This window comes from Anabas testudineus, chromosome 4 (assembly GCF_900324465.2).
Source record: "Anabas testudineus chromosome 4, fAnaTes1.2, whole genome shotgun sequence".
NCBI classification, from domain to species: domain Eukaryota; kingdom Metazoa; phylum Chordata; class Actinopteri; order Anabantiformes; family Anabantidae; genus Anabas; species Anabas testudineus.
Window position 1 is genome coordinate 8,571,368 of NC_046613.1, and position 19,632 is coordinate 8,590,999.

Consider the following 19,632-nt stretch of genomic DNA (forward strand, 5'->3'; position numbering starts at 1 on the left):
TATAATAAGCAAACGGTGGAGGAACAAGAGAAAAGGTTACAGTATACAAGGAGCAATGCATCAAAGATCAGAAACACAAGCTTGCAATGCTAGACCCTAACCAACAAAGAACAGTAACTTGATTATGCCATTCTTAGTGCAAAATAATAAAATGATAAAAGGCCTAACTACACTAAAAAGGATTCCTAAAAAAGCCATATCAATAGATCCATATCCCTCGAATGCATAAAGCTTTATCTGTGTGACTCTAAAACACAGAACTGAAGGCAAATCTTCTGTCCTGGAATGTGCCTGATGAGGAATATTAAAAGTTCAATTAATGGGGATACAAGAAAAAAAAACATGCGATTGTATGATGCTGCAAATAAAAATGAAAAAAGAAGCATTAACTAGAGTCTGTGATACTGTGAGTCAGTCTGATCCTAAATATCTTTTAGGTTAAGGGAGGGGTAAAAGCTTGGACAGATCAATTGCACATTTCAGTATAACCTGGGTGCGAATCAACTTCAAAATCTGTCAGCGTTAACAGGAATTAAATGTCCAGCTGCAACACAAATAAAACATAAACATGTCCACAGAAAAAAATCATGTTCCTTAAAAAGAAACAGCCTTTGATCTTTGCCCTAAGAAGGCATAAACACTTAGAATCACTGACATTTTCACAAGGACAAACGACAAAACCCATCACATTAAGTCTAAAACATAAATACAGCAAGAGTCACAGCACAGAGTTAAGAAAAAATAGCACATGTATTGGTTAGTTTCACCACTGTTATTAGGGGAAAAGATATATTTCTGCTAACGCCCCCCCATTACACCTCTTGTAGGGTTCTTCCTGAGATTGATAAAAGTCTGATGTCTTAGGGCCAGTAACTTTAGGGGTGTCTGTGGAATACTTTGGTATCTCTCTGCGAACTAAAGGCCTGACAATGGTCTACAAGCTGGAGGAACAATTCTACTTGAGAAAAGCAAAACTGAAATGAGCAGAAATAAATCCAGACACTGTACAGCAGTACAGAACAGTGCAATCTTATTTGGTGGCAGGTTATAATAGAATTTGTTTTATAGTTATCTTGATACTAGAAACTTCCCTGACCAAACATTTTGTTAACTATTCTAATAAGCAGGATAACATATCTAAAATCTAAATATCCCTTAAATATAAATAACAATAACTTTTATAATAACATTGACTAAAACATCAAGAACGCATTGCGTTCATCCCGTAAAAACTTATTATACAAAGGATGTATGCATTTCAGGATCTGTTTAACTAAAAGACTACAGAGTACAACAGAAACAAGTAGATTCGTTCCATGTAAAGGAGCAACAAAGCTTTGCCTGTAGAGCGTAAACGATACTTAGGCATATCTGCTTCATCACAAATGTAGAATATGGTTTTATTGCTTTTTGATCACTTGAACGTTTCCCGGCATTTTGTCACAAACCAACTACAGTGCATTGTTTCACACAGAGATGGCCAGATGTCACAGGTTTTTAAGTATGTTCTATCATACACAGTGAACATTACAATTCTACACGTTTCAAATATTCTTACAGCCTTAATGGCTGAAATGGAAAAAACAAACAAACAAACAAAAAAAACCCCAGAAACATTAACTCAGATATTTGTTATGTTTTGAACTGTTCTTGAGCCCAGTGTTGGAGAATAAACCAGATCACTGCTATTATCAAACTGAAGCTTCGGGTTAAAAACAAAATGTTTTGCTTCTGAACCTCGAGACAATGAAAACTTGATAACTTTTGTTATTCGCTGTATCACAAATCACAAATGTTCATATCTGTTGGTCAAAATGACACGAAAAACCAACTAAACACTCAACACCTTCCTGAGAAATTTAAAACCAAATCAAAGTAGGAGTCACATCACTAAATATTATCATCAGCTTTAAAAAAAAAAAAGAAGGTTGATAAAATATTTGGAGATTATTTTTTTATCGATGCTGCTCAATAATCCGTGCCATACTGAACTCAGAACACTGTCGCAGCTACACAGACAATCACACAAGCACATACAGGGTTAATGGACGCTTCCTCCTGAAACCCGCCACCAGCATAGTGTAACCCAAAACATGACCGACCGTGGGGACTAAAAGTTAAATAGAAATATAATACCATATTTAATTCAAATTAAAATCAACGCTCGAGAGTACAAATCTATACATTAGGCTACATGGATTTCTAAAGACTGCATTTATAGATTTCTCCAAAGGCACTGTTTGCAACAGCAGACTGCTCTTCCTCTCCCTTTTTCCTCACACTAGTGTTCATACAAGCAGGGAGAGAAACAAGAGGGAACGAAGAAGAAAATAATGAAAACTGAGGCATTTCATGGCTAATCAGCGAAAAGATTTCATGTGTTTTTTCTCCAGTCTTCCAGTTCAGCACTATATTTTGTTACACTCAAACCAAGCCTTGCATACAGCCTTGTTTTAGTCAAGACAGACGGCCATGAAGTGAAGTAAAGCAAAGTTGAACATGTGGTTTGAACAGGTGAAAGGCATTTAGAGCTTCCAGCAACTTCACTGATCATACCTCATAAATATCAGCAGCAGCAGGTTTATAAGATTTCCACACCCAAGTGAATGAGCTTTTGTTTTGACAGCTCATATGTTCAATAAAACAGAGTTATCATGTTGCACCAGCTGCCTTTCTTTGTGGAGAACACACTTTGGTGTAGAAATCTGATATTTTGATCACCTCAACAGTCTCAGCAGGCGAACCCTACCGGGGGGTGTGAGAGGGGTGAGCCTAGTGCAGGGCAGGCAGTGATGTGACTATAGGCCCTGAGGGGAGAGGGAGTCGGTGTGAGGGTATGATCATAGACAGCAATCTGCTTTAAAAGACAAAACAAAAAATTGCTTAAAGAAAAGTCCAGAGAAGCTGTTGCTGTTTATAAACTTCTACTCTTGTTGCCGGTACTTAATGACAGACGTGCGGTCTGGCCCGGCCAGCATGCTGTTCAGAGCCTCACGAGCGTTGAGAGTGCCAGAACCATTGTGGCCGTTGTGTAAGGACAGACCGTCTGTCGTGGGGAAAAAATTCGGGGATGAAAAATGAGAGGAAGAGTTGGAAAACAGGGACGCAGAGGGGGGCGAGCTAGAGAAGAGAGACGCGGAGGACGATGCTGGGATGACTGCGGAAGAGGGCGGGAGGCCGGCAGAGACTTGTGAGACCAGGTTGTTTGACACAGATGAGGTGGAGGAAGAGCAGGAGGAGGTAGAGGATGAAGGACTGGCTTTCTGTGTAGGTGGAGACGGAGGCAAGAAATAATCTAAGAAGTCTGGATGGTTATTGGCTAACATGTTGTTGTTGAGTTGCTGCGTGGCCTGAAGAAGCTGCTGCTGCTGCTGCTGCTGCTGCTGTAGCAAAAGAGGCTGCTGTATTTGTGCAATGTGCTGGGCATTTTGCGTATCCTGGGAGAGCAGAGAGTCCAGATTAAATTCATCTCCAAATGCTGTTGCGTGTCGTGTCAGACTGTCCATACTTGGCCCGCCCTCAGTGCTGTCTGGCGAGGGCGACGGAGAGGTCAGGTCAAAGACCTCAGACAAGGTATTCTTGGAAGACAAGTTTGGAGACGGTGTGGTCTGAAGGAGAGACATGTTCTGCTGCGATGAAAAAGGGGAAGGAAAAGTCGGCGGGTAAAATTGGTAATTGGAGCGGTAACCCTGGTTGGTGGTGGTGGTGGTATTGTTGGGCCAGCTATTGTGGGTCCTTTGCTGGGTTTGGTTCTGTATGGACAATATGGTTAAGTTTTGGGGGGCCAGCTGTAAAGAGGGCTGGGGTTGGGGTTGCATTCTCTGTAGCTGAGAGAGGCTCCCAGGTTGTGTCCTTTGTAGAGAGTTTGGGTTCAGTTTGAGCATTTGGTTCTGGCTGTATAGAGTTGCCAGGAGTTGTTTTTCTTCCTCCATTTTACGCATGCGCTCTGCAGCCTGCCGCTGCTCCTCTTTCTCTTTTCGCCTCCTCTTCACCTCCTCGTCCATTAGCAACAGCTCCTCGCGCACACGAGCCACACAGTTCTCTGGGATCTTGATACCTGGGAGACATGAAGACTTTCAGGTAAATACTTAAAACTCAATTAATTGTTAAATAAACACAAACTGTGACGATCTAAAGCCAGATGTTTTCATTCCATAACATTTCGAAGAAGACTGTAGGTCAACTCAACATACGGCAGTGTTTACCATCAGTGTTTGAAGGTGATGTCACAAAACATGTATTTAACACAGTATACAGCTTTACATTATTTATTACTTCCAAATTTCATTCGTACAGTCTTTTCTATATCTTTATGAAACGTGTGTGGTGAAGATAGACCATACCCTGAAATTTCAGCACATGTCCTCACACTGTTGCATTTTTCAAGCTGAATTGCAACATATTGTGTTTTGAGCCTGATAATTTCACAACAGTCACTTTGCATTAATGTACTGTTCATAGAGTTCATAGAGGAGACAAACAAGGAAAGTGGACAATGATTTCATTTGCTCAATTTGTCATAAAGATGTGTCAGCACTTATTATTACATTAGTATTACATTTTCAAATAAAAAGAATTCACATTTTAATCTCTGGGCTAGACTTCTCTTTTATCACAGTTTACAGTTTTTGTTGAAATGAATATCACTCCTGATAGAGCGTTGTACTAACCAACTTGTTTGTTGTGGTCTTTGGTTTTAAGGCGGACAATCTGTAGGATGCTGGAGTTAGTGATGTCAGAAACCACATCGGACACACGCTTCCACACACGTAATAGAGCACCACACAACATGTGGTACTGACGCAGACGCATGCCCTGCAGACACTCCTGGCCTTCCTCTATTTTCTTACACTTCCCATTCCTGTTGAAAGGACAGAGAATAAAATACCAAATGTTACACACACACATACATTCACCAAAACAGCCAATCTTTTTTTGCAAATCCCAGTTTCAGCAACACTGTACAGCAGGTTGAAGAAATGACTGCTCCATACTGGCAGAGTTCACTGGTCATATAGTGACAAGGGTGCCTGTGAGATTGCTTCATGACTAGTTCTCAGGTGATCTGCAAATCCCTGGGAATGGCATATGACCTTTAAATCACCCTGACTGATTCCAAATAAGTACCAGCCTAGAAGCAGTGAGCCATTAATCCCGAGGGATGATGTGGATTCCTGCTTACCAGTTAGCATGGCTGCATTTCTTGAGGGAGAAGGTGAACTGGTTTTCCCAACTGTCTTTGGCTTTCTCTGGAAGCACCTGGAAAATGAAACATAAAATACCAGAATCGGCTTAGAACTCATCACATCCACATTCTGTAAAGTTTTACCTGCACCGTTTATACCCCTACACTGTTTCCAAGCAGAATAGTCTTGTCTGCAGTGGAGTTAAGGTGAATCATCTTTAAACATAACGTTTAAATACTGTAGTATTTGATTTAATGCAAGTACAGCAGCTCTAAAAGGTATTCTACATTAAATAAATTTATATTTCTCAGTTTTTGTTGAAAGGTCATACATGCATTTGTGTTTACTACTGAGGTTATGGTGGGTGGTGGAATCGTACTGGAGTGCATCATATTAAGAGGTGATATTTTTTGGCCACCCTATCTACTTAAATGAGGGGACCATAAGATTAGAAACAGTTTTCATAAAATGTACTTCACAACACACTATGACCTCTATACTAAACATACAGTAGAACTATCACCTTTCTGACAGTTTCAACAAACGCAGAAAAGTTATAACTTTAAAAAAGTAGAATTCAGTGAGTTTACAGCCTTTAATTTTCAGTGTTGCACTCTCCAATGGTCACAGGGGGGCAGCAGACTCCGTGTGCTAGATAAGCAAAACACTGAGTGCAAATAAAATCGTTTTAATGGAAATGGTGTGTTACTTTTAGAAATGTGCTGCCATTCTCCCAGAATGAGAGTGTTTTTTCTTCAAACAAAAGCAAACTTTTTATAGTATATGGGCAGAGACATGACTGGTTTAACAGACAAATGGGCTATTACCTTTCTGTAACGTTGCTCCAGGTTGTCCAGACTCTCAGGATGGGTCTGCTTGCCAATGTTGGGTTTGTAGACGATGAAGCTTTTGCCCCTTCCTTGCTCAGCCAGCAGCACACATGGATGGTTACCTCGCAGCTGTGGAGAGGACAAATAAACAGGGACTTTTTAAAAAAGAAAATCACTTCCATCAATTGTATCATTATAGTACCATTGTTTAATGTCTGGTTTAAATAATGTGTTTGGTTTGATTATTATAGCACAAACTCACCTTGTGGGACAAGTAGAATCCCTCGTCAGGACCACTCAGTTTCAGTGACCTGTTATATGCCTCCTCCCAGGTCATACCTCTATCCACACTGATCTACAGGGGCACAAATATCATAGCTCATTGCATGAGGTGGAGCCAAACAGTCAAGTAACTAAAACATGCAGCTATACAAAAAGACTGTAAGTGAATAGAACTAATCTAACCTACTAAAGTTAAAACATGTGCACAATATACTTAAACTGACTCTAACCATCCAGGATTCTGCTCTTCATCCAACTTTGAAATGTCTGTCAACTATAGGCTACTCTGCAGCTGACAGCTAAAAGCAAAAGACACCAGAAAATCTGACTCCTACATCCTACTGGTGTCTATATAGGCTCCTCGGATCCAGGCTAAGCCTTTGTGATCACAGTCTTAGTGCTTGCAAAGTGACATCAATCAGATCCCCTGACTGCAGGGGAAGCTATTATCTACCTCTGTTACCTCTGTGAATGCTTATGCTTTTGAATTTCTTTAAGGTGGATTTGTATGAATAAACTGTACTGTGAAAAGTCATGTCAAGCCATTCTTAACTAATTTATAATCACATTCATTTTTGAGCTAAGCATCTTTGCTTTGCAGCAGCTGTTGCTTCTATTGGAAGCCATAGAACTGAATTCAAAAGAGTGTGTTGTGTGTATTTTTTGGGCATCACCAATATTCATAAAAAGTATTTTTGTTTTGTCAGTGTTCATTTTGTCCTAAGACAAAGATGGTAATACCTAAAGAACAATCTGTAAATGCGCCTCTGCTCACCAGGCTGCTGTCTCTAAACCGCTACATCCAAGAGCCTGGCCCACCTTCCTTATTCTGGGTCTTTAAAACTGATCATGCAACAGTCTACTGATACACCTGAGATGAGGTTAAGGGACACCTACCTTGTAGAGAACCACCTGTCCATCCTGAGGGTTTCCAGCTGTCAGGAAAGTTTCCTGCTTCTCCTCATAGATCTCATCGTTACCTGGGGCAAGGTCTGTCAGAGACAGATATTTGTATATAATGTATCATTTATCAATATAGTTTAAAGTAATAGCAGATTCCATTCCTGAGTTTCTACTATTACAATTAGGTTTACAACTTGGATCATTGTAAAATAAAAATAATTATAGTAAGTAATAATTAAGTGACACCCCCCCTACCTAGAATTCCCATGTCGTATTTCCCCTCCTTTTTGTCCTTCTCAATTAGGTAGTCGAAGTTATCAGTGAAGTATTGGAACAGACAGTTCTGCTTGTGAACCTCCAGGCCCAGGATGCGATTTAAAAACTTGGTGATGCTGCAGTCTGAGATAAACACAAAACAGAACAGTTAATGTAGCTAATTCTGCACGACGAACAGAGGACAGCTGAGTTAGATTTCAACTTAAATTACAACTTCTGTCACTACTGGCACACACTGACTGCATGTCTAGTTGGTACTCTACCTTTTTCAGTATTTATCCCAAAGCGAGGATCCTTACAAAAGATTCCCACATCCATCATTCCAAGTTTCATGTCTGAAATAAAGAAAAAACTGCTGTGATCCTCATCCGTCACAGTATACTATGTGTTGGTGAAGTTATTCTCTGTTTACAGTTGGTAGACGTTCAACTAAAGCTCGAACATACCTCTGAAGAAGTTGGCTTCACCCCCAAGGTAGTCTTTGGGAGGGGGCACCTTGTTCTCTATGTGGCCAAGGATTGCTTTGGTGATTTTATCAAGAGCCTTGGTACCATACTGCATGAGAAGGGAAATGCAATTCAAATAAATAAAGGATACAAACAGATACGTTTTCTGCTAAAAGGATTTCTATAACATTAGTTTATTTCTGTCTAAATTAAAAAAGAAGCATCTTTTGACATTTAAAGGTCTTAATGTTATTTTCAGAGGTTCTTAAATTTCCTACCTTGTTCTCAAAATTGTACTTGCTCAGATCTCTGGATTCAGTGGCTCTTCTGTCGCCATGGGTTAATGCACCCTACAAAGTAGACAACAATAGTGCTATTATTAATAATATGAGGCTGACAGCATTCTGAGCATCATCACATTAATACAGATGGACACAGTGATGTTTGTTGATTTGAATAGGTCAACATGCTTTATACGACCTGACTGCTTGGCTTAGACATAAAAGAGTGAGCACTTTTATAGCTAATAACAAAATAGTTTAAGTACAATTGTTACAGGATTACTATGGTATTACAGTAAATATTGGTGTAGACCAGAAAACCAGTTTTCTTGTAACACCAACAAGATATTTAATCAAAAAAGTAAATAAATTGAAAATCTATAACTCCTATTGGTAAATATATATATATATTCACAATAGATGTGATACAACTCTCTGGGACACGTTTTTTACACACGTACATTTGTTCTGCATCAAACAGCAGCATAGGAAACCATTATTACACACAAACGCACGCAACAGACTGTGTGACTACACAGCCTGATCTCTTCGCATGGTGCCAGAGGAAACCAATGAGGTTGAGGTGTGAAGAGAAATGTTTTCCTTTACTGCCTACTCACAATATGATATGCCTTAACAGGACTTATTTAGGAAATATTTTGCACAGTGACAGACAAAAGTAGATTTAGAGACACTCTTTATATAAATCTTATGTATATATAAAAATGTCATCCTGAGTATCCCAGCCTGTGTTTGATGGTTTTTATAATTTCAAGTGAAAAAATTAAAGTGGTGAAGGGAAATTTAGAGGGGGCAAAGTCAGCAGCAATCCAGCCTTGTAGCCAGCTGCTGGCTCCGACTGCACAGAAAAATGCCTGGAGATACCAAAACAAAGGGATGCCTCAGCCAAATATGACTTCACTACTGATCCGGAGTCAGCCGGCTACAAAGATATTTAGCTATCCAGTGTGTGTGTGTGTGCGTGTGTGTGTGTGTGCATTTGGGTTGTATCAGGTTCATGCAGGCAAGTAGACGAGATGTGACCTATTCTTGATGTGGATTTACCGAACGCAGCTGGCAAACATAGAAACAACTTCCTGGAACCACCATCCCCTTGCACCCTCCTTGCCCTTTTCCCAAAAGAACTGTCATGCTGTGTCACTATGGAAATAAATGACTAGCGCTGAAATGCATTGATAATTGTGGAAAATAACTGCAGACTTATAAATTATACAGACAAGCTCCTTTGCTTTTTCTGCTTATTCAGTTTTCCGTTACTGAGCTGGAGAAGGGAAAGACCCAGAATCTCTTGAGGTTTGTGGAGAGAAGTTGATGTAACTTCAAGTGAACAAACAATAAAAGAGTTGATTCTATGGAGACCCTCTAGAGCATGAAATACCACAGGAAACAGGAAGGACAGAGGGTGAAAGAAGGGAGAAGGAGCAAATGGCAGTCTGTGGCAACCCAGAACACAACAATCAATAAACATAACACAGAGATCCTCTCTGTTTACAGTGGAACGGTTCTTCTCACACTACACAAGAGAACAAGATGAAAAGGGTTATTTTCCCACGAGACACAGTTCACTCAGTTAAAAGGAAAAATAAAGGAAATGTGGGACAAATAATCGTGCTGAATACACAAATGCAACACAAACACTTGTACATGTATAAGGCTGTGACATTTACCAGGCTCTCTAGTCTCTTAGCGACGATGGAGGCAAAACGCCGTTCCCCAGCCAACTCTGAGATGAGGAAGATGTATTCTGGAGCCGTCACCTGATTGGACCGATGGGTGCGACCTGGAAAACCAAAAAAATCCAGGCACTCAGGTAAATCTATTCAAATATCTTTGAAAAAAGGTCAAAATTGGAAGTAGGTGATCTAATATGAAAATAATTAAATTTACCCCTTAATTTGACGTCAAGCAGGCATCTGAGCCACTAAACCCTTAGAAGACACAATGTAAAACTACATTTCCTGACTCACCAAATTGCTGAATAGCTCTGTCTGCACTCCAGGGCAGCTCCAGAGTCATGTGGACTCGGCGCCTCTGGTTTTTCACTCGCTTGTCTGCCTGCAGGGAAATTCCGGAGCTAGCTGCCTCTGAGATAATGGCCACCAACTGGAGAAGAGAGAGGTTTGGATTTTTAGTATAGACTGTTAAGAACAATTTTTATAAGGCTGTTACTTTTTGTAAAGTTACAGCTATTTGAACCATTACATTTTATATCTGGATGAACAGTAAGGAAATCAATTTGCTGTATCTCACCTTTTCTCCGCTCATGAAGCGGTCTTTTTCCTTGATATTGATGTGGTCAATGGTTAGACCCTGCTCAGCCCGTGACTCATAACGGACGCTACCATCAGGACGTCGAACCACACGACCCTTACGACCAGTCATCTGTCCGCAAAAAATGACATTATTATTAACTTAGAATAACACAGGTGCCGTTGACAACTTAAGAACATGTGAATCCTACTGGATAGACAGAAGACACAGTGTACCTCTGAGACTTTATCTGGTCCTCCAAATTTATCGATGAGCTCGTCCAAAGTATTGAGAGGTAGTTCTTTTCCAAGCACAGATATTTTGCTGAGGAGGCTTTGCTTCATCTCCTCTATCCTTGCTGTGGACAAGAGTCACAAAATATCAGGGCATGGAACATTTTTTCTCCAAATGTCTTTCTTTTGTTGCTTTTCACCCCTTCTGTTGCATAGGCCATGCTAATTTAATTTGTTATTTTAAATTTATCACATGTACTGCCTTACCCTAACCCTACCCAAAACCTAAGTCTAACCCTAAGCCTAAAACCTAGTCTTAACCCCACAATTTAAACACCCTTCTCACTGTGAGGACCGGCTAAAATATCCTCCCATTGTAAAAATGTCCTCAGTCCAATGGTTAAAAATAAATTCTGATCCTCACAATAATAGCCATACACACACACACACACACACACACACACAGATGGGCAAATGGGCACCTCCTTACCTGTCTGGTAGCTAGTATGGTTCACAAAAATAACATCGTCATTCTCTTGCAGGGAGTCTGGTGAGGAGTTGGAGTCCGTGTCCAAGCCATCAGAGTCACTGCTGCTGTCATCAGTAATATTAATCACGCCTCCACTGTCCACTGTGTGCTTGGGTACCTTGGGCTGCCGACCTCTAGGCTTCCCTAATTGGAAGTCAAAACATGACTGGAGTTTAGACTATATGGTAAATGTTTGACAGCTGATGACTGGCTATAGTAGTGATAAACAGAATATAACAACCAATAAAGTTTAAAGCATTAAACGCTACATATGCTGGTGTGGCGTAACAAACGCATCCTCTTCACTTACTTTTTCGCTTATTTCCTGGTACCTTTTCTCGTCTCTGTTTCTCTGAAGGGAAATGTTTTGTTACAAGAGACTGGAATACTCCCCTAAAGCAAAGAGAAAAACGAGATAAAGAAAACAAAAGTTACACTGGAGCAAAATGATGAGAAAAACTTATGGCTTCATTATAACTGTCAAGAGCTGATAGAAAAACACCTTGTGTGTGATCTAACACACTCAGACATTCAGGTATGTCTGCTTTGAGAGTTTTAGGGTCAAACGGGTTCAGAGCACCAAGCATGTCTTGTTCTTCTCTGTTTTATTTCTTGGATGATTGATAATTAAATAACAGCTAATAAATACAAAGGTTTGCCTGGTTTAATTGAAGATAAGTGGGGAGAGCTTAAGTCACACTGCATAAAAACTATTTTTTATAAAAAAATATGTGGCGAGGATGCATTCACCTCAGGCTTGGCAAATAATTTGGCAGTGTGATGGGGCAACATAATGACGTGGAAAAAAAACAGACTGCAACAGCTTGCAGCAAACAGACAATAACCCTGTTACAAGGTCAAAAGGTCTTGAGGGAAAAAGCAAACATTTCCTGTGTGCTCCTTTAATTGTCCATTCAGTTATTTTTGTGAATCCTAAAACATAGGAACAAACAGAAAAAGTCTGCTATTGAACTTACTCTGCTGCAGAAACAAATCTGTCGAGGTGTCCATCATTCTCATCCAGGACTTCTCTGGTGCGGGACTCTCCAGTAGACTGCAAGCCAATAACGATGCACTGTGTTGGAAAAAGACAGATACATATAAGTAACCACCGGTCTGCTCTGTGGATGTTTTAATAACTAAAATGCTCTTGAGTTAACCTGAAAAACATATCTGCTTCATCCTTTGAGATCCAACAAATAAAATGTCAAATTCTACTCTTCTCTGCAAACAAAAAATAGTATTGACAACAAATTGTCGTATTTTACTGAAGAATAGTGTGTCCACTAAAGCAACCTCTGCAGAATCTTAGTTCCTGCTGGGATCGTCCTCTGATAAATGTCTTCTAACACACTATATTCAGTGTTCAAGACTGTGTTGTACTGACCTTTCCACCCTCCAGCTCCTTTTGGGCCAGTGCCACAAGGCAGCGGACCTTGGCAGCGATACAGAGGTATTTGAAGAAGCGCTGGTGAGAAGACCAGAACTGCCCCCACAGAGACTTCCTGCTGACTAGGCCTAGTTCATCAGCTGCACGCATGAATACTTGCAATGCCTCTGCCCACTGGACACAGATTCCAGATGTTAATGATCAGTTAAAATATAGTGATTTTTTAATAAACAATTAAATGCATCATATAAACAGAGGTGACCCTCATTTGTGACAGACACAATACTCACCAATTTGGCAGCTTTGTTATAAACCAGTTTGAAGTCACTGTCTAGTCCGATCTCCTCAATGCGAAAAGACACCCCTGAGAAGCTCAGCTGCCTGGCAATGTACATCCCGCTCACTTTCATGTCCATGGCAACAATCTCCATGGCACCAACACCTCTGTATACAAACAGCATATAAATTAATCAACAATAATAAGGGTCGATGTAACTCAGAGCCAGTGCTGAAGATTGTATTGTCTCAGGGTTTAAGATATGTCTACTGTAAACTTAGTTGAATTGTTATTCAACTATGACCTTGGCCTCGTGGCAGTTTGGTAAAATAGACTGGTAGAGGAACTAAAATCTTTTAATAGATTCTATGTTTCTTAGGTGAGTATTTATTCTGTTTGACTGAGTATTTATTCAGAATAAAAACATCCATTCAAGACAACAGACAATGACCAGACAGGGACATCCACTGAAAACTCAGTACAGGGAATTTTCCAGTAAGCATGTATAGTAAGACATGCACTCCCATGATTGAAAGGCAATGCTTTAAAATTTCAGAAACACATCATCGTACAAACCTCTTCTCGATGGCATGCAAGAAGTCATCAAAGGCTCTGAAGGGTGTGCCCTCACCCCAGATTCCCAGGCGACTCATGTAGATCATGTTCTTTGGCTCAGAGGCACCTAGGACAAAGATGACAAAACAAAATCAAAAAGATTTGAAAGAGAGATTTAAGATCCTCAGTTTTATTACATTATGTACATTAATGTGTGTGCATTTGTGTATCAGCCTACCTGTGGCACTGGCATACACCACTCTGGCCCGTGGCAGCTTGTTTTGGAGGTCAAGCACTGCCTTGCCCATCTTTGTAGATGTAGCATTCTTGGCTTTGTGGCATTCATCAAAAATAATCTGTAATAGTGAAAGGTCAAGGACAAACAAAACAGACATGCAATGGGAATTTGTGTTAAATGTGTAATTGTTAAACGCGCAGTTGGTAAAATGGAAGGATACAACTCCATCAAAGTCTGGCTTGCACCAATCTAGGATTTGTTTAATTCTTGTCCTGTGCTGCCCTCCTGCCTGGCTTTCTCCAATCAGCGCAGAGTAAGTTGCAAACAGGACTCCTTCTGAGGTAGCTGTGTCTCCATACTTAATCTATAAACACAGATAAAGAATATATAAAGGGTTTGTAAGGCAGAACTATGTGGTAACCACATATGGCTTGTTCTGTTTATTTCCAGTAGTACAGTTACCACAAAAGAAACTAATTATGATCAGTTTGTCAATTGTCTAATTCTGCCAGCACTCACCTTGTTTAAGGCATGCACAGGAATACTTGCTGCATCTATGTCTTTGAGATCTCTCTCTGCATCAAATTTCAGGTCATTAGATATGCTGAACCTGAGGGCAGGAATAGAAAAGTCAGTATTTCAGCCAGCTCTCACAAGAAAACAAAAAAGATCCTAAATGCTCAGTGTACAGCCTGGCAAATAACTGGATGCAACACACAATCATATAAATCAATTACTCCTAAACCAATACACCCACAGCTATCATTTGGGTTTCAAACTGGTTTTATGGCTACCTTCATGTGTGAGGTCAAACAGAGTAGTAAATCTCTCTAACCATAGTGCTTTCTTCCTTCCCTTCAGGTAGTTCTCCAGTATAATTCCTGCCACAGTGCGTCCCTTTCCCACTCCTGCTCCATCTCCGATGAGGAAGCCTGCCCTTTGGTTGTTCTGAAGTATCACCTCGTGTTGCTGCAGGCGCACAAAGATGCATGAATACATGAACACAGATGCCTTAATAATCAAAACATCAATAATTCAATGTTTCAAATGGAATAACTGCTTTCTGTATTATGTGCCAGTGGCTGTACCTGGCAGGCATAGATGATGGCCTCTAGCTGCAGAGCCGACAGCAAGCCACCGTTAATAGTTGACTCAGGGATAGACAGAGTATATGTGATGTCAGGAGGAGGGACACTGGATAGTGTGTTGGTCTCCACCACTATGTCAGGATGAGAAATCCCTATCTTAGCTGAAGAGGGGATAAAAAAAAAAGACAGAGAAGAAGTTTATAAAAAGGGACAAATTCTAAATGTAGATGACAACTAAATATAAAACATATATATAATATATAACAAATATAGAGGCCTACATTTAGAGGGTTTGTACTCAGCATATGTGTCTACATGTCCCAGTTCCTCTGTCTCCTCCTCTTCAGCATCCTCTTCCTCCTCTGGTGCTGACTGAGTTCTCTGAGGCTGGAAACACCCAAAGAATTTAATCAGTATCATTCACACTAATAACAAGCTGCATTTTGGAGTTTTGTTTTTTGTTTCAAGTTTAGGTGAAGACAAGTCAGAAAACAGACTAAAGGTTCATGGGTAGGTTAGCACAACACATGTACAGTGGAACCTGAAAGGTGCATAATACCAGCTAAAGCAGGAGCAGGTTTGAAACACATTTATAAGGCAAAGGGTCCTATTTTGACAGACGGCTCATTGTTACACTGCCTGTATTCCTGTCACATAAACAATTCAAAGAGACTATTTGGTGTATTTGCAGAATATCTTATATATGTAATATGCAGCAAGGCTTTCATCATTTCTGGCAATACAGACTTGCCAAAAAAGACACAAGCAACAGAATTTCACACGTCTTGTATTGCTGCCTTCATGTACTACACAGTCGGTATGTGACCCTTAATCTTGGTTAGTGACATGCTATGTTTTTATGTAAAACAGTCAAAGCCTTATCTTGTATTGCAAACACACAGGGTAATTACAGCTGCACATTAGACATACAGTAAAACACAGTCTGCATATCTGTGCATCACTGTAGCCTGCCAATGAATAGGCTTATGTAATCCAGAGCATTTGCTTTCATTTTAACATCAGGTTGGAGAGGTTGGTGAGGCTACCTGGAATCCTCCTAAAGGTGGGGTGCTGATAATAGCAGTTATATCATCCAAACTGGCCAAGCCATGAAACCTGCTGGTGCCATTCTGCTGTCAACGAAACATGAAATGAAGAAATACAAACTCAAATAAACACAGAGTCAAAGGAAAACAAACAAACAAACAAAGCACAAAAAAAAAAACACACAAAACATGGCTAATCACTTTTTGCCTTTTTGTCTGTATATGCATGTGAATGAGACTGTGTGGGTACTTCATGGATGTCTGATGGATCAGCACTCAACAAAATGCAATTTGTTGTCTGGCAGTGAAACGCCAGCAACAACAGCAAAAGGCAGATAAAGCTGAGCATGTCTGGGAAACATAATAGATTAAATAAGGGCAGAATTAAAAGGAAAACATAAAAGGCTTTCTGAAGGCTGGTGAAATAAATGTACTCTGATTCATATCAAAAAGATATTCTCATATCAGAAAGAACTCAACAGCAACACACGCATGGATGGAGGATCAATTCTACGGTTCAACTAGTTACTGAAGCATCAAAAACTAATGGTTTGAGAAATAGATTATTAAACAAAAAATGTGATAAATGTAAGATTTCTTCCAAATAAGACTAAAGAAATTTTAGTATTTCTGTACAGGGTCTATGTGCAAATACATATGGGATGGTCATGTAAAATAACTGTGTTATGTATTTGCCTGTGGTCTCTGTGAAGATATCTGTTGGTACGTCCAGGTTTCATGTTTGGATAATATGGATTCTCCAAGAGGGAATGCTTGGAAGAGTGCAAGTTATAGTAGTAAAAATAACAATTCTTTTAAATTAGTTTGCAAGGTTTGAGGATATGATGGTTAATATGACTGTTCTGTTCACTTAAATTCAAAGTAAAATGATTCAGTGTAGACTGCACTGGGCAGAAGCAGGGCTGTGGATGACTGACATTTGTTTGTTCTCACAAGAAAAAACATGAATGTAGCGTCACTATGAAAGTCCAACATCTGTGAGGACCTAGTATAAATTTGCCAGATTAGTATCAATGTTAACAGGGCAAGTGGGAAAATTTGAACCTTGTTTGTTGGTGCTCACTGTCCATCACCCCAGGACAGACATGCATGTGCTGGTTTCAACATGTTTGTGTTACACAATAGCTGTAAGATGAGATGCTGGTGTGGCAATAAGTGTTTCTGGTAATGTCATGTGTTTATGAGTGCTTGTTGCTGACCTCTAGCTGGCTCTGTGCTGGTGCAGTGGTGTTACTAGTGTTGATGTCCCAGAGGGTGGGAACTGTGTCCAGGTTGTCTGTGTTGATGAAGGACTGGGCATCAGCATACTCCGACAGTGAGTCAGTCGGAGAGGAGAACAGAGAGTTTGTGGAGAGGTCATCAATGCAGGACAGGTCCTGAAGGTGGAGAAAGAGAGTAGGTGTTAAATTCAGCCACTAAAACAGGGGAAAACATGGGGCAGAGCAGTCATTCCCATTGATTTTCGTCTGCTTGAAATAAGTTTAACATTGTGAAAGAGACATAAATATTTCCAATGAGAACCAAGCCAGACACCACATTTCCAGATACTCCCACTACTATCTCACTTTATGGGCATACAAAGGACAACTATAAAACCTTATTATGTATCCTATATCAGACACAGCCCACATTGTGCATCACAAGAATACTGTGTATAGCTCAGACAGAAAAAGGTGTGAAATAAGTAGAGATGGGAGTAAATCACAGAAAATCATGTGGCACATTCATTTGGGGTTTCAGCTAATACCACTCTCTTTTGGGAGTAACACGAGTAGCCCAGACAAAATCTAATCACACACAGATGTGTGAGAGTGAGTATCTAAAATGGAAAGGAAAGGGAAGGCATAATGAGACTGCTTGTGACTGCATGTGTGTGTGTCACTTTAGCTATGGCTGCCTTCCAGTCGCCCCTCTATTCATATCCTCCCCAGGCCATTAGCATGCCATGTTCTTTAACTAGCCTCATACAGGCACCCCTGGGCCCCTTGAGACCTATAAACATGGACGTGGGGAGAAACAGATTGAGTGACGGGGAGGGGGAGAGAACGTGGTAGACAACGACAAGCTGAACAGAGGAGAAACTGTTTTTGGAAATGTGAGTGTGGATCTCCTCGTTTTATTGTGTGGAGGTGTGTCTGCTTGAAACCCTCAATGTGTGTGACTGTACGCATGTATATTTATACTCTGTGGGCCATGTGTGGAGATTCCCACACCCCTTTGTTCCAGCTAAAACCTCCAGAGAACCATGAAGTAACCATGAACACTTCCCAGAGGGCCAATTTGCTAATTCTGCAATTTCATTTCACTGTGTTCCTCACTTTAAAGGGACAGTTCCACATTTTGGATAATATGATCATGACTGAGCGTACTCATTTATATACCGCATACACAACTTTGTTACAAAAGTGGTTAATTTAGCTAAGTACACATAGTTCAGTTCACAAGCTCTCACGAAAAAGCAAATCATTGCTTTTATAATATTAGTTAGTCGGCTGCTGCAGTGGCTTGATATTTAGTGTACAGGTGAGAATTTTCATCCAGCTATATTTCCTACAATGTTGAACTTTTTCCTTTGAGGTCTGGTTGTTTGTGCTGTATACCACAATCTTCAAGAATATTGGAGCAAAGCAAACAGTTGTGCAGTTAGTCTACATGTTTTATCACTGTCCTACATGTTAGCAGGCTTACGTGAGTTTCATACAGCACTTCTAAACCACAGTAAGAAATTGTGTAAATAGTAATGAGTGGGGAGGAAGCACAACATGTTGTTAGGACCAAACATGACTTTTAAAGGAAGAACATGGCTGTGCTGTAAGTAAAATCTTTCTCGAAACTGAGATAAATAATTAGTTATGAAGTTGACTCAATGGCAACACTATGCTGCTTCTCATTAATACTAAGAATCTTGTGTCATAGCTGCTTGTTATCATCACTCATAGTTCAGCAGAAAATGTTTCACAGCCGTGTGAAGGCAAGATGCAGCACTCTTAGTGTTAATATGACTACATCATGCGGGAATGGGGCCGGGTGAGGGTAAACAGCAGACAGACCAACACAGGTTCAGCCATGTGTGTGTTTACAGATACATGTGCCCTCGGATGTTAGAGAAACAACTCACTGACCATAATGTGGATGTTCTGGGTACTGGAATGAGTGTTTTTTCAGGGATACAGCACTCAGTTTATCAGTGTTTGCTGGTAACTCGATGATAATGCTTCTCTTTTCAACTCTCTCAGCCTACCTTTCTCTTTCCCTTTCTCCCTGCTTTTGTCTGTGTGTGTGTGTGTGTGTGTGTGTACTTCCTCAGGGCAAGATCAAGCATGAACTCAGAAAGCAGGCTCTCCAAGGTTGTTCTACCCTGCAGATAGCTGAGCGGAACAACTGCCTTTTCTATGGTTAGAAAGAGAGATAGAAGTAGATATAGGGCCTATTCAAAATATCGCTACCACACATCACCTGTGACGTTCTCCCACTATTCCTGTCTCCATGTTGTGTGTTTATACTATCTGTGTCTTCCTATCTCATCCGATTGTCTGTCGCACCCCTTGCTCTGCTCCCTCCTTTCTTGGCTGTTCTCACTGGGGATAGATAAGTAAACACAAGGCTTCGAAAAGCGACACTGTGTCACCAGAGGCATCATTCCACAGAAGCATACTTGTGGAAACACACAGATAAGTACAGACATGTGGAATTCACTACTACTTTGCAGTAGTAAGTTAAAGGCAATTTGTTTAGTAGGATTTGTCTTTGTCTTTTCCAAAAACAGACTCCAAATATCTG

The 19,632-nt window shown here is 40.3% G+C and overlaps 1 protein-coding gene across 6 annotated transcripts in view; it reads right to left on the reverse strand.

Moving 5' to 3' along the window:
- Positions 1–394: 394 nt before the first annotated feature.
- The window catches only part of si:ch73-63e15.2 (protein strawberry notch homolog 2), a 52,799-nt gene continuing 33,561 nt past the window's right edge, over positions 395–19,632 (reverse strand). For 3 of the 6 annotated variants that reach the window (XM_026346397.1, XM_026346402.1, XM_026346403.1), the window contains 28 exons: positions 17,052–17,228; positions 15,832–15,918; positions 15,067–15,172; positions 14,786–14,946; positions 14,533–14,666; positions 14,217–14,307; positions 13,918–14,061; positions 13,698–13,815; positions 13,481–13,586; positions 12,918–13,071; positions 12,625–12,801; positions 12,215–12,312; positions 11,548–11,630; positions 11,199–11,381; positions 10,712–10,833; positions 10,476–10,607; positions 10,193–10,328; positions 9,893–10,005; positions 8,202–8,273; positions 7,924–8,032; positions 7,741–7,812; positions 7,457–7,600; positions 7,196–7,290; positions 6,279–6,371; positions 6,014–6,145; positions 5,183–5,259; positions 4,671–4,861; positions 2,925–4,057 (listed from right to left, as the gene is read on the reverse strand). In XM_026346397.1, the coding sequence (XP_026202182.1) occupies positions 2,925–4,057; positions 4,671–4,861; positions 5,183–5,259; positions 6,014–6,145; positions 6,279–6,371; positions 7,196–7,290; positions 7,457–7,600; positions 7,741–7,812; positions 7,924–8,032; positions 8,202–8,273; positions 9,893–10,005; positions 10,193–10,328; positions 10,476–10,607; positions 10,712–10,833; positions 11,199–11,381; positions 11,548–11,630; positions 12,215–12,312; positions 12,625–12,801; positions 12,918–13,071; positions 13,481–13,586; positions 13,698–13,815; positions 13,918–14,061; positions 14,217–14,307; positions 14,533–14,666; positions 14,786–14,946; positions 15,067–15,172; positions 15,832–15,918; positions 17,052–17,228 (4,440 nt within the window). Of the gene's footprint in view, positions 4,058–4,670; positions 4,862–5,182; positions 5,260–6,013; positions 6,146–6,278; positions 6,372–7,195; positions 7,291–7,456; positions 7,601–7,740; positions 7,813–7,923; positions 8,033–8,201; positions 8,274–9,892; positions 10,006–10,192; positions 10,329–10,475; positions 10,608–10,711; positions 10,834–11,198; positions 11,382–11,547; positions 11,631–12,214; positions 12,313–12,624; positions 12,802–12,917; positions 13,072–13,480; positions 13,587–13,697; positions 13,816–13,917; positions 14,062–14,216; positions 14,308–14,532; positions 14,667–14,785; positions 14,947–15,066; positions 15,173–15,831; positions 15,919–17,051; positions 17,229–19,632 lie in introns of all 6 variants that reach the window. The other 3 variants (XM_026346398.1, XM_026346399.1, XM_026346400.1) reach the window with 3 other exon arrangements.